The following is a 12,942-nucleotide window of genomic DNA, read 5'->3' as shown; positions in this document are numbered from 1 at the left end:
GGAAAGAGCTGCTTTTTTTTTGCAGGAAATAGTTACTCTGTAAGGAGGGAAGTTTAAGGGGAGATGCAGTCCAGTGTTTTAAAAAATCAGTGAAGTATATATATGCAATGAACTATACTGTGTAAATAATAAAGTATAGGTAGGTGGAATGAGATCACATTTTGGTTTATGGCCCTGCATTGAACAAAACAGGCTTTGTTCACACAGAGATGTAGCATTTTTCAATTATTTCATTAGTCAAGTATTGAAGCCATTTTTTTTCCTAATATCTTCAGAGGACATTAAGTTGTTTTTTTGGTTTGGTTTTTTTGGTTTTATTGTTTGGTGGGGTTTTTGCGTGGGTTTTTTGGGATTTTTTGGGGGTTTGTTTTTGGCTTTTTGGGTTGTTGTTGTTGTTGTTGTTGTTGTTGTTGTTGTTTGGTTTTGGTTGTGGTTTTTTATTTGGCTGATTTTTATTTTTTAATTCTACCAGGCAATGACCACTGTTTAACTAGTGGCTGCTTCAGAGCCTGGGCTTATTTCCAGTCCCAATCTGCAGTGGTTTAGATCAGGTGGGATGGCCAGCACAGCATGGCATGCCTCTGGAGATGGGCTGGAGAGCCAGCAGTCCCTGCCACTGGAGAAGCTGCGCTGATTTGTGCACTGGTGTGAGAACCCCAGGGACAGCTGTGCCTTTTGGGGGCTAGGCTGACTGGTTGGTGTCCTAAGAGAGAGCCAAGGAGTGTGATAAGCTTGTTTGGTGCAATAACTAAGGCTGATAAACACTTTGCCATGAAATGGTTGTTGTGCCCTGAGCAGTCACTGCCACCCGGTTGTTTCTCATCACTCCACAGGCAGCAGCACTTTCCCCTCTCCCACAGGACTGGCCACAGGGATCACTGAATCTCACCACAGGCATCACTGATTCCCACCTCAGGCATCACTGATTCCCACCTCAGGGCAGCAGCTGTGGTTTGGCTGCAGGGGCTGAGTGTGAATCCTGCCCTTTCCACTAGAGCATCTGGCTCCTCCTGGCAAGGGCTGTGGGCTTCATCACAGGGGCAGGAACAAGGAGTTGGCAGCTTTAGTCTTCCATAGCCATTGGCTACACAAAACTGTGCCAGCGCTCTGAGGGGCAAGATAAAACCTACACAGATGTGGAGGAGGGGAAGAGCAAATGTGACTCATGCCATTATACAAAATGTTATTCCCCTGGTTCAAGGTGACTTTAGAGAGGAGCTGGCAGTAATACAGAGAAACTCAGTGAAGAACAGTTCAGGCTACAGATCTCAAAAATCGTGCTGAAAATTCAGAAGATGTGCCCTGAGAACTGGGGGAAATTCTTACAGGGGCATCCCAATGGAACTGGAAAGTCAGAGCCAGCTATTTTGTCTGTTCTGATTCTGTCTCTGGGATCTGTGTAACGTTGTGTCTGCACATCCTTTCATAGTTCATGGGTATGAACTCTCTCTTGTGCATTTTCCTAATCCCTTTGTCACTTGCTGGAGAGCTCCCAGCGCTGCAGCAGTGACGAATCACACCGCATTTCTGCTTTTAACCCATGTGTGTCCCTTGTCTTTTGGCAGAATCAGCCCTCCTCCCTCTCCATGCTGGATTTGCTGCACGTGGCCCGTGACATTGCCTGTGGGTGCCAGTACCTGGAGGAGAACCACTTCATTCACAGGTAGGTGAGCCCAGCCTGGGCAGGACTTGCAGACAGGCCAGCAGGGCCTCAAAATGCCCTGCTCCATCTGTTTGTGTCCTGCTGCACTCTAGTGGCTGGATACCTTTAAACCAGGGAGACAAAATCAGAATCGTAGAAGCAATAAAGAGAGGAGCTGCTATAAGTCAGGCTGGCAAAGGTCTGTAGTTCTGCCAAAGATCCTGAGCCCTGTCTCAGGGCCTGCACTTGTGCAGCCTATTTGGCTACTCTGCAAATGGACACAGTCTTGTGACAGAAGTCTTTAAAGCTCTCCCTGTCATGAATTTTATTTAGTGCCTGTCTGCTCATTTTGGAAGCTTCTTCTCCCCCTCAAAGAGTGCCTATACAAGCACAGCCAGAAGGGCAACATCAGGCGACCATTGCTCCTGTAGACAGGGTGTTTGGCAAGCACCTAGAATCTGCCTGTAGAGTAGAGATGAGCAGAGAGGTGGCAGTTTGCAGCTCTGAGAGTCACCACAAGTTGTGCCATTGTGTTATTCAGACCTCAAGGTTTACTCCAGCCCAGCAGAGGTGGAACTTGGAGCTTTACCTGCATACACAGATTCAGGTCCACAGCTTCAGTATTCAGAGCAACAGCTGCACACTGTTCTGACACCTGTCTCTGGCAGTACAACAGCCTTCTGGCAACACTTGAACAAGCACAGTAGGAACAGATCAGTGGATCGTTGCCCAGACAGCTGGATGTTGGGACTGGTACATTCTGAAATCAGCTCCTCTTCTTGCACTCCTTAGAGACATCAAAATAACTCCTGGGGTGAAGGGAGGCTCACAGGAGGCTCACCCTTTCAACTGGAAGATGTTATGTGAAGTTTAAAGAGAAAACGTTAAAGAACAAAACTGTTCCTGCCATGGGGATAGATTGGAACTGGGGACATTGCAGTTGTCCACAAACACTGACTTTTCTGGCTGTTTAGGTTCTCTGCAGCTCAGGAAAGTAGGTACTATATTTTGTTTTCTTTTTGATTTGAAAAACTGTCAAATGATTAAGTGGCTCTTCTCTTTCTGTTTCTTTTCTTCCCTTTCCTTTTAGGGATATTGCTGCCAGGAACTGCCTCCTTACCTGTCGAGGGCCTGGGAGAGTGGCTAAGATTGGAGACTTTGGAATGGCCCGGGACATTTACAGGTAGCAGAGCCAAGCCCAGGGCACCTGCACGTGGGAGGTCACTGAAATGGGGGAGGAGCAGTGTTTGTGCAACCTCTTGTGCTGCTCTGTGTAACCCTGGTGAGCTGAGAGTGGAGAGATGCCAACCTGGTGAATCCCAGCTGATGCCTTGAACTGTCCTGGACGGTTTTCTCCTGGGCACTGAAGTCTAATGGTCATGGAAGGTTTTCCCTCCCTCTTAGATTCTGTCCTCAGTTTCCTTTTTTACATTCTCCATGCTGAATGGCATTGATGTGCCCCTTTGTTTTGTGATCCCAAATCATTCTGAGTTTAATCTCTCTCCTTGATGCTCCCCCTGCACCTTTGGTTTGGTGTCATCAGTAAATTTTCTCGATTTACTGCAGCTAAAGGAGGAAGGTGCAGAAGGTCAGGAAAATGTAATCACCCAAACTGGAATTCAGCCAGGACACAGGGTTAACTACCTTTGCTCTTGCAAGAAGTGCCAGAAAATCTTTAATGACCATGAGCAGTCAGGGCTGCAGTTTGATGTTTCATCTTCCACAGAGCACCTCTAGAAGTGCAGCTCCATACCCTGCTGTGCTGAGGAATTGATTAGCCCTGACTCAGAAGAAGGAATGCCTCGTGCTCAGTCACCTGCACAGTTTATTCCAGTGCCTTGCCTTCTTTTTTTTCCTCCTTGGGGATTCTCCTGTGCAATTACTAAGCCAGGTTTGGCTCTGCTCAGCTTGAGCTCTGACAGTATCACAGCCTGAGGTGCTGCAAACAGAGTGCTGCCTTCAGAAACCCAAGTGTATCAGAGCTGCTTGGGTTTTCCCCTCCACAAAGAGCCCCCATGCAGCCCCACTGTCAGATGGGGCTCTGCTGGGACAAAGCAGCATCTGTCACCCTCACACAATCAGCAAACTGACTGCCAAGAATGAACACTTTGGTGCTGAGCTTTCAAAGGTGCCTCTGAAGCCTGCATGTGTTTCCTTGTCCAGGAGCACGCTTTGGATGCTCAGGCTGTGCTGCTGGGATCAATGATAGCAGCTTGCATGAGCAGCCTCCTGCAACTGCCAGCATGGCATTTGGGGCTTGCAGGTTTTGTTTTAAATGACAGCAACTCCAAAGGACTGTTGTGACTCCTGTCTCAGGAACATTTTTGTGTCACTGTCCCAGCTTTAATGACCTGGCGTCCTCCTCAGCAATTTCCTTGCTCCTACAAAGGCATTTGGATTTTACTCACAGGGCTTTAGTCTGGGTATATATGGGATAGGTTTGGTTTATTCATGCTGGATATGCCGAGAATGACCATGTGTGAGATGAGGTGAGGAGATCTTGCTGTGGTTGAAAAGGGCAGGAGGAAGCTCTGCCAGCAGCAGTTACTGTGTTAGTAATTCCCTAGGAGGATGAGGATAACTGGTTCACCAGATCAGGCCTGAAGTGATGTAGACTAAACATCACTTCCATGGTTTGCTCTTTTCCACTACTTTTTTGAGAAGAAACAGGTCATTCCAGCACTTAGATTGTTCCACCTAAATTAGTCTCTCCTCTGGCTCATCATTTGAATATTTATAATTACAAAAATCCCATAGTGATGGCATTTTCTGAATCCCTGGCTGACTCTTTTGTTCTCTTTTGTTCTCTTTTGTTCTGTTTGTTCTTTGCAGAGCCAGCTACTATCGTAAGGGTGGCTGTGCAATGTTGCCTGTCAAATGGATGCCTCCTGAGGCTTTCATGGAAGGGATCTTTACATCAAAAACAGACACATGGTGCGCTTCCTTTCCTCCGCTGTCCCGTCTGCCCGTGTTGGAACCCCTTTTGTAAACCGTGAATATTTTGTAAAAAACACATGTTCTTGTTCATTTCTCACACACTAAAAAGACAAGCTGGGTCTTTCAGAGCCAGCAGTGTTTGAGGAGACAAGGGAGCAGAAAGGTCAGGCCTGTGCAGAGGTGGGGGCTGCAGGGAAGGGAGAGCAGAGCAGATGCAGGTGCTGCTCCAGCAGGAAAGCATCAGTTCCACACTGAGGAAAGCAGCATGGGGGGGCTGCAGGCACAATCCATCCTGCCAGTCAGGGAGAAAGGAGTCCTGCATTGTGGGTTTTGCCTTTCTCCTGGCCTACAGCAGCACTTGGAGCTCCTGAGTGGCCAGAAAATCGGGAGAGCAGGACGCAAGAGCTCAGAGAGTGTGTGGAGGGGGAAGGGGCTGGTGGCCAGGACACAGCTCCTGAGCAAGCCCCAGCAGAAGGGAGAGGTCCACATGCTGGTACAGCTGAGCTCTGCCTGTCTCAGCACCAAGCAGAGGAGTTCCCCATTGCTGCACATCTCTCTACAGCTTTAATGTGAATTAAATCAGGTGAATGCTTTGGAGGGGCACTGTCCCAGGCACTGTCCCCAGGGCTTTGCAGGTCACAGCACCCAGGCCAGGGCTGTGTGTGCTGGGGAGTGTTTTCATTGTTCTCTGAGTGACAGGTGGGGCCTGTGGGCCTCGGAGCACCAGTGGGGATTCACTAGGATATTTCATGCAGAGTAGCTATTCCAGAGGAAATTTTGCCAAAACTTCTGTCTCCAGCACTGGTCAGTGTCTCAGAAAAGGATAACCTGACTTGCACTTTTGTTACCTCCAGCTGAGCAGTGCTGAGTACAAGGGCAAAGCAACCATGTTTACCTACCTACATCACAGGCTGCACTCACCTAGCAGTCAACTACTGGTATTTTATATAAAAGGCTTTAAAGTTCACTGTTACAACTGTGCAGCTTATTTATGTCTGAATCCTACAGCTGCCTGATTAAAGGTTGCCAAGAGCAATGCTGATGGTACTGAACATAAGGGCATTGTCCACTGGTGATGGTCATTCCAGTATCCCTCACTTTGTTTTCCTTTGCTTCTGTACTCAGGTCCTTTGGCGTGTTGCTGTGGGAGATATTCTCCTTGGGATACATGCCCTACCCCAGCAAAAGCAACCAGGAGGTTCTGGAGTTTGTCACCAATGGAGGAAGGATGGATCCACCTAAAAACTGCCCTGGCCCTGTGTATGAGACTACAACTTTGATATATTCATGCAGCTAAGTTTCTGTTTCAAATGCTTTTTCTCTACTCAAAAGTTAATGACCTTTAAGATTGACCTAATCATGGCTAATCTGCCTTATTAAACTCTAGTGCCAGTGATTTCTCTAATATTTAATTTTTCTGTTGTTTTGGAGAATAATTCAGGGCCCATTGGAGAAGTCCTGGCCACTGCTTGTTTGGTCAAAGATGACACAATATTTCTCTGTCTTAGGTTAGCTGTGAAACTTCAGTGCATCAGACTGGTCACAGGCAGGGAAAACTGGGCTCCTTTATCTGTAGCCCTGCCTACCTTTAGTGTGTTGTGCAAGGGATTTCAGGTGGATGAGTAATTTCTCTGAGAGACTGTGCATTTCACCCCACTGGGGGTCACACTCCAGTGGTCACCAGAGCATCAGTTGTCCGACTCCAGGGAAGGCAGAGAACTCTCATTTATTAGGAGCAAGAATGGTGCTGAATGTCTGTGATTCCCAAGCTGCCATGAGCAGTTGGCACATCCCACGGGATCTGCCATTCACAACCATCTCCTGTTCTGCCCTTCCAGCTATCGCATCATGACCCAGTGTTGGCAGCACCAGCCTGAGGACCGGCCAAACTTTGCCATAATCCTGGAGAGGATTGAGTACTGCACTCAGGTATCCGTGTTCATTCACCTCGGATGGCAGGGGTGGAGAGGGTTCCTCTTGAGGAGCTCTCTAGACAAGCCAGGACTCAAGGAGGCAGCACTGCACTATGCAGTCAGCAGTCCAGGGAGACTGATGTCAGCCTGGGACCCCTGGCTGGGATATTCACCTCACCAGGTGCTTGATCCTTCTTGTCTTTTGCTGCTGAAAGGCACAGGCTGACACAGCTTTACAGAGAGCACACCTGTAGCCCTGCTTCTGCTTAGAGAGGCACAGATTCCTACAAGCAAAAGAGCAAAGACAGGGCAGCACCTGCGCTGCTTTCACATGCCTCATCCCAGCCACTCCACCCCAGTGTTTACCCTTAAGGCACCGTCAGCACTGAACAGAAGTGGTCCCAGCTCAGAGCACCCTGTGCAGGTGGTTTCAGCAGCTGTTGGCAATTTTTTTGAATCTGACAGAACTGGAGTAGGCAGGTGGAGAGATGGCCAGGCTAAAGGAGTGGGGATTCTTAGGCTAGGCAACAGGAAAAGATATGCCTGGCTTTCCAGGCCAAAATCTGATTTACTTATTTGTTTTACCACCAGTTTGCTTGTGAGGAACAGAGCAGTTTGGAAAATGTTCTCCTGCCTGCATCAGCGCAGGCTCCTTGTATGATCTCACTGTTGCTCACTTCAGTCACTTTGCTTTCCCCTGCTATTTGGGAAGCCTCATCTGTTTTTTATGTGTGTTTGGATCCTGGGATTGGGAGGCATTTCTTTCTATCTGTAGCAATAAGTAAAGTTTGCCAAGATCACTGCATTTTCTCTCAGTTTAATTTTCAAAACTGCTTAAATAGCTCAGAACCACAGCCCCTGTGGATTCAGGCTTCAAGGGGTCTGCCAGTATTGTCTTCACTCTGCGTTCCCATTCCTCCCTTCTCATGTGTAGGCGATACTTACATGGTTCCAACTTTCTCAATATTATCTGAGAGTGTTATGAACTCTGAGATGATAGAGATTCCAAAAAGCATTCCCACAGGAAATTTTGCTGGACATAAAAAATGCTTTTCATTGGTTTTGTGCCTCTGCTGTTCTGTGGTGAGTTTAAGGGTTACTTTCTTTTAAAGAGTTGGATTTTAAGGATATCCTGTTGCATCTCACACCTAACTCCACTTTGTCTGCATCCCCTCCTCATGGAATGTGGGCTCTGGGTGGTGGGATGTGTTGAGACCATAGCATGACAGCTGCTAGATGTGTGATGGCTGCAGGCTTTGAGGAATTCCCGTTGTTCCCTTGGGCAGGATCCCGATGTCATCAACACCGCCCTGCCAGTGGAATACGGCCCGTCAGCTGAGGAGGAGGAGAAGGTGGCGATGCGCCCCGACGATCCAGAAGGAATTCCTCCTCTCTTGGTCTCAACACACCAAGACAGAAAGGATGACAAGCAAACCCTGCCATCTCCACCACCCCTGGCATCAGCCATCACTGCTGGAAAATCTCTAGGGAAAGTGGGAGCCTTGGAACAGCCAGCGCCAGGGAAGGTGCAGTCAGCCACGGGGGGAGGACACATCAACATGGCCTATGCCCAGTCCAATCCCCCTTCTGAGCTTCACAAAAGCCGGGGCTCCAGAAACAAGCCCACCAACCTCTGGAATCCAACCTACGGCTCCTGGTTTGCGGAGAAGCAGGCCAGCAAAAACAGTTCTCTGCTGGAGAAGGAGAGGCCCGAGAGGGAGAAATTGGGACAGGAAGGAAACTGTACTGTGGGGCCCAACATTGTGACTGGCAGGCTGCCAGGCTCCTCCCTGCTCTTAGAGCCATCTTCCCTAACCGCAAGCGTTAAAGAAGTGCCTCTCTTTAGGCTCCGCCACTTCCCCTGTGGGAACGTCAACTATGGATACCAGCAGCAGGGCTTGCCCTTGGAAAGCTCCACAGCACCTTGTGCTAGCAGTTACGAGGACCCTGTCCTCAGAAATAAGAGCCACATAACCCAGCAGGGGCCCTGAGAGCCTCAAACCTCTCTTGACTTTTCCCCCCCGTGGCCCCTGAGCCTTGAAGAGATGTCCCATTACCCAACACACCGCGAGCAAGGCATGGGACAGCATCACCTCCTGTTTTGTGCAAACTTGCTCCAAAAGTGCCACCCTTGAGGCTGTAATTTCTACCAACCCGAGAGGCTTCAAACCACCGGGGCCCCAGCAGAGTCAAAGGAACGAGGGGGAGGGCGGATGCAGGGAACTGTTGTTAACTGCAAGGCCCAGCTGCTGTTGCATCAACTCATCCGCATGGTTGTCGTCATGCCCTTCCTGTGAGCTTTTCCCAGTTGTGCGTCCTCCGCTTCCGTGTCAAGCCGCGGCTCACTGCCATGAGTGTTTCATGTCTGGGCTTTCCTGTGCCAAACTTGTTGTTGCTGTGGAAGACCTGGAGGTCTCCTGCTGCTGGCAGGGCTTGTAGTGGGTTTGGGAAGAGCATCCTCTATCCAAACCAAAATAAAGAAATAGGACAGTGCTGAATGGTGACACAATGGCACCTTCTCCAGTCTTGGTCCAGCTGCAATCCAGTCTTCAAAAGTCCTTGAATGCACAGTGTTGTGAGGGTGCTGGCAGGGCAGTGGAAAAACCCTGGTCACACTGCATCACTTGACGGGGAGGAGAGAGGAAGCAGAGAATGGGTGTAGATGCTACGAGGCATTCAAGGGGCAGGCATTGTTTGGCCGGGGTTTTCTTTGGTTTGTTTTTCTTCACCTGTGCTTAACCACCAGAACCGAGTAAAGCCCTTTAAAATTCCTTCTGTCCTACAAAAGTAGGGATGCCCTTCATCAGGAACGTGGAAATGTCAAGTGGAATCAAGGTGAAGCTTTAAAGGACCATGGTTATGAGAGAGACTTTCACCGTGCCCTGAAAAGGGACAGCCACCTGCATACCTCGAAGGTTTGAAGTAGCCTTTGGCGTACACTGTATGAACAACACCATAAAGGCAGAAGACTACATCGTGCCACTGTCTGGAAGCCAGATACTGTCTGTACTGAAGGGTTTAAAGCCCTTTTTCCTTTGGCAAAATACGTGTATGATAGTGGTTTAAGGACAAACACTCCATTGACTCACTTTGTACACCCCGTGCATGAAAAATACTCCAGTTAAGTGTATTGTCAAAACATAGATGTAGGAAATAATTCATGTGTAAAGATGTGCATTAGTAACTTCAGCTTAGGGTTGGGAGGAGCTGTTTTAGCATGATCGCTATCCAAAAAAAGGGGTGCTTATTTCCATAGAAATGGGAGTACTGGAGCATCAGCAAAGGAGTGGGAAGGTGTTCTTCAGTCTGAGACTCTTCATTTCAGTGAAGTGACCCTGAGTCTGGCCCTGGATCCAAACGTTGAGGTAAGCTTCCTGTCTTCATTAGGAAACAAACCAGAATTCCTATTTTGGGTTGGGCAGATTGAAATCGGAGGATTTGGCTTGGGCCAGCCCCCTTGTACAAAACACACTGCAGGGGGAGCACTAGTGTGCTCTCCTAATCTCCCTTTCTGATGCCTCTGATACCCAGAATTAAATCCTCTTTTTAGACCAAAGCCAAAAGCAGATGTGGTGACTGGTTAACAGGCTGTGCTCTTGTTGGGAAGCTTGGGTCAGGGGCTGCTCTGAATTTCATGTTCATCTGCTAGAGATCCATCCCACTGCTGCTGCATGGGTTAGGGGGGATAGCAAGGGTCACGCTGACAGGTTTCTTTAGGCTGAGCTAAGAGGGTATTTGTCATCTCCCAGGTTATTAGGCTCACAGCTCTTGCTGTGAAATAGCCACTGGGGAGGGATTCTGTCTAGCTCAGGACTGTGTTAGTGTCACACCAGTCGCTCGCTCTCTCTAGCTCAGTAAACTCAGTGGGGCAGTTTCTCGAGTCTCAGGAAAGCTGATTAATTCAGGAGGCAAGCACCATCTGAACAATTTATTACACTAGGACATTATTCACATATAATAGCAATTTTCATTTAAGTATTCCAGCTTTCTCATTTTCAGAAGACCTGAACTCCTCATTGTTTTCTTTAGCCTTTCTTTGGAAAGGAGCACACTCTGAGTTTTTGCTGTCTTACAAAATTACTGAGGGCAGAAGCTGACCTGTTTACTGATGAGTGTTTTCAAAAGAATGCACAAGAACAAAAAGTTGCTAAGTTAATGATCTTTGACTAGCTGAAATTATTAATTCTTGCATCTAGAGCAGCAGCTTCGATGCTGCTCAAATGCAGATAAGCTGCCAGGTTGTGATGTTAAAGGTGGAATTTCTAAAGAAACTTAAAAAGCACAAGCAGCAAGAGATGATTTTAAGTCTGTAGGTGTGAAAGGCAGGGCCTCCCAGCCATGGTGAGGGTGTGGTTACTGCTTTGAGCTTGTGCTGTGAAGTTATTTTATCACAGAATTTCTTACAGAATGGGAGTTGTAAAAAAATGAAGGAGCTAAACACAGTCCTGCTTCTTACCTATGGAATATGCAAGAGATAATGCTGATCAGGGAAAATGGTGAATTACTACTGAAATTCTCCAGTCTGCTGAATACAGTGCATTGAGACAAATACTGTTCAGCACTGGCAGCTGCTTTTAAGTGAGCTTCCCTCTAGCGTCTCCAGTGCAGAATGCTTTGTTGTGGGTTCTTTAATGGTTTGGGTTTTCTTGGTTGGCTGGAGTTGGGGTTTTGGGGTTTGTTTGTATTACTGTTGTTTGGTTGGTTGGTTGCTTTTTTTATCCCTCTCTCTAATTCTTGGAATTCATAAATCCAGTTTGGGCTTATTTTTAATGTTAAAACCATACAATTTCTGAGCTCTCCCACAGCAAGCATTTAGTTTGGTATCTCTGTGTGCTGTCCAAGCACAGTACCCCAGGTTGCAAAAACTGTTCTGTAAATATTGCTGGTAATCAAATCTCCTCACTTAGAAACAGGACCTGGAGCATTTGCCTGTCCTCTTTCTTAGAAAACAAATACTACCATTAATTGCTTGGACCAAAGGGTGCTCCGTTGATTGTATTCAGGCTGCAGTTGCCATAAGCATGAACCAGAAATTTTAATTTCTGTGTCTAGGACAATTCACCTGTTCAGTACTCAGAGCTGCAGGGAGCAGAAGGGATTTAAGTCACCATGGGCTCACCAGACCAAAGCACTCTGTAAATCCCAAATTCCTCTATCAAACCCCTCCATGCTAGAAAAACAAATTCAAGTTATTTTAACCCTCTTACCCATTTTTGTTGACGACTTATTTTTCAAGTTATAGTTTATTGACACACTGTATATTTTTAAGGAACTTGTTTTAAGACTGTTAATCTTTTGTAATGGCAATAATGATGTTCTGATTTATGTCTTCCTCATTCTGCAGTGGAAAAGCGGGAAGCAGTTTTGATCTACAGGATGTAAAGCACAACTGGGGAAAAACCCAGTGCTTGGGGGAAAACCCTGAAAATGGCTTATTTCCATGTGGATGTTACCTGGTTTCCTATAGAAGATAAGTAGGTGGTTCCATGAGCTGCTGAGGTAAACTGGGTTCGGATGCCTGTCTCTCTGCCTTTCCAGCTGTCCCATCACCTTCCCTTTGTGCCACTGCACTTTGTTTCCCCACCACGTGCCTGGGAATGAAGCAGGGCAGGAGCAAGGGTGGTTCTGCTCCCCCAAGGTGCAGTGAGGGAGTGGGGTGGGAGAGAGGCCTGGCCACAGCCAGAGGAGGTGCAGGGACCACAGTGGGAGCCCCAGGGCTGCGTTAATTTGGCTGAGTCAATCTCAGACAGCAGTGTCAGACCAGGGCTGCTCCGGCTGCCCTGCACAGGGAGCAGCCACAGCACACAAGGGCTGGAACAGGGAACGGCAGGTGCCACTCTGCATGTCTGCTCCTGGCCACTGGGGGATGAGAACCTGGAGGTGGGAATAGCATAAAACAGCCTTCCACAGCAGCAAAGACATCGCTGTTCATCTGTCCCAGAGTTAAACCCATCCCAGGGAAACGTCCCAAGTGTCCCCTCCTGGCTTCTTTCAGTACCGAGCTTCATTTTAGGAGTGTCTGTCTCATGTACAGCCGTTTATGCAACATTGTTTATAAAGGAAGGGCCTGTGCACTTCAGGGATACTATGAAGAAAAATACTAATATATGGTCATTGAGTATTTTGTATTGAATAGTGTATTTGTATTGTAAACAAGTGTAGTGAACCACAAGGCATGAAGACAAATAAAGTGACAGTAGCTGGATTTCTCTGTGTTGGGCTGTGCAATGATTGGATCAATATTCAGATGTCTCTGGACATCCATTTTTACTTGGCAAAGTTGCAGAAGTATTATTAAGGTGATGAACACCCTGAGGAGTAGGTTTGGTGGTACCCCGAGCCACCTTTTGGGCTCACAGTTGCTGTTCCAGACATCTTTGCATTGCAGATGTGTCTTGGTTTGGAAAGACAGGTGCCTGCTAAGGAAGGCAGGAGCCTCCCTGAAATGGA

The 12,942-nt window shown here is 47.7% G+C and overlaps 1 protein-coding gene across 1 annotated transcript in view; it reads left to right on the top strand.

The window, feature by feature from the left end:
* ALK (ALK receptor tyrosine kinase) overlaps positions 1-12,697 on the top strand; it is a 27,418-nt gene extending 14,721 nt beyond the window's left edge. The window contains exons 9-15 of the mRNA XM_031064034.1: positions 1,566-1,663; positions 2,733-2,825; positions 4,475-4,576; positions 5,705-5,839; positions 6,418-6,508; positions 7,779-9,857; positions 11,837-12,697. Of these exons, the coding sequence (XP_030919894.1) occupies positions 1,566-1,663; positions 2,733-2,825; positions 4,475-4,576; positions 5,705-5,839; positions 6,418-6,508; positions 7,779-8,483 (1,224 nt within the window). The 3' untranslated portion in view covers positions 8,484-9,857; positions 11,837-12,697. The remainder of the gene's footprint in view (positions 1-1,565; positions 1,664-2,732; positions 2,826-4,474; positions 4,577-5,704; positions 5,840-6,417; positions 6,509-7,778; positions 9,858-11,836) is intronic.
* The last annotated feature ends 245 nt before the right edge of the window (positions 12,698-12,942 follow it).

The sequence above is a fragment of the Geospiza fortis genome, unplaced genomic scaffold (assembly GCF_000277835.1).
Source record: "Geospiza fortis unplaced genomic scaffold, GeoFor_1.0 scaffold763, whole genome shotgun sequence".
Taxonomy (NCBI): domain Eukaryota; kingdom Metazoa; phylum Chordata; class Aves; order Passeriformes; family Thraupidae; genus Geospiza; species Geospiza fortis.
This window is presented reverse-complemented; position numbering and strand designations above follow the sequence as displayed.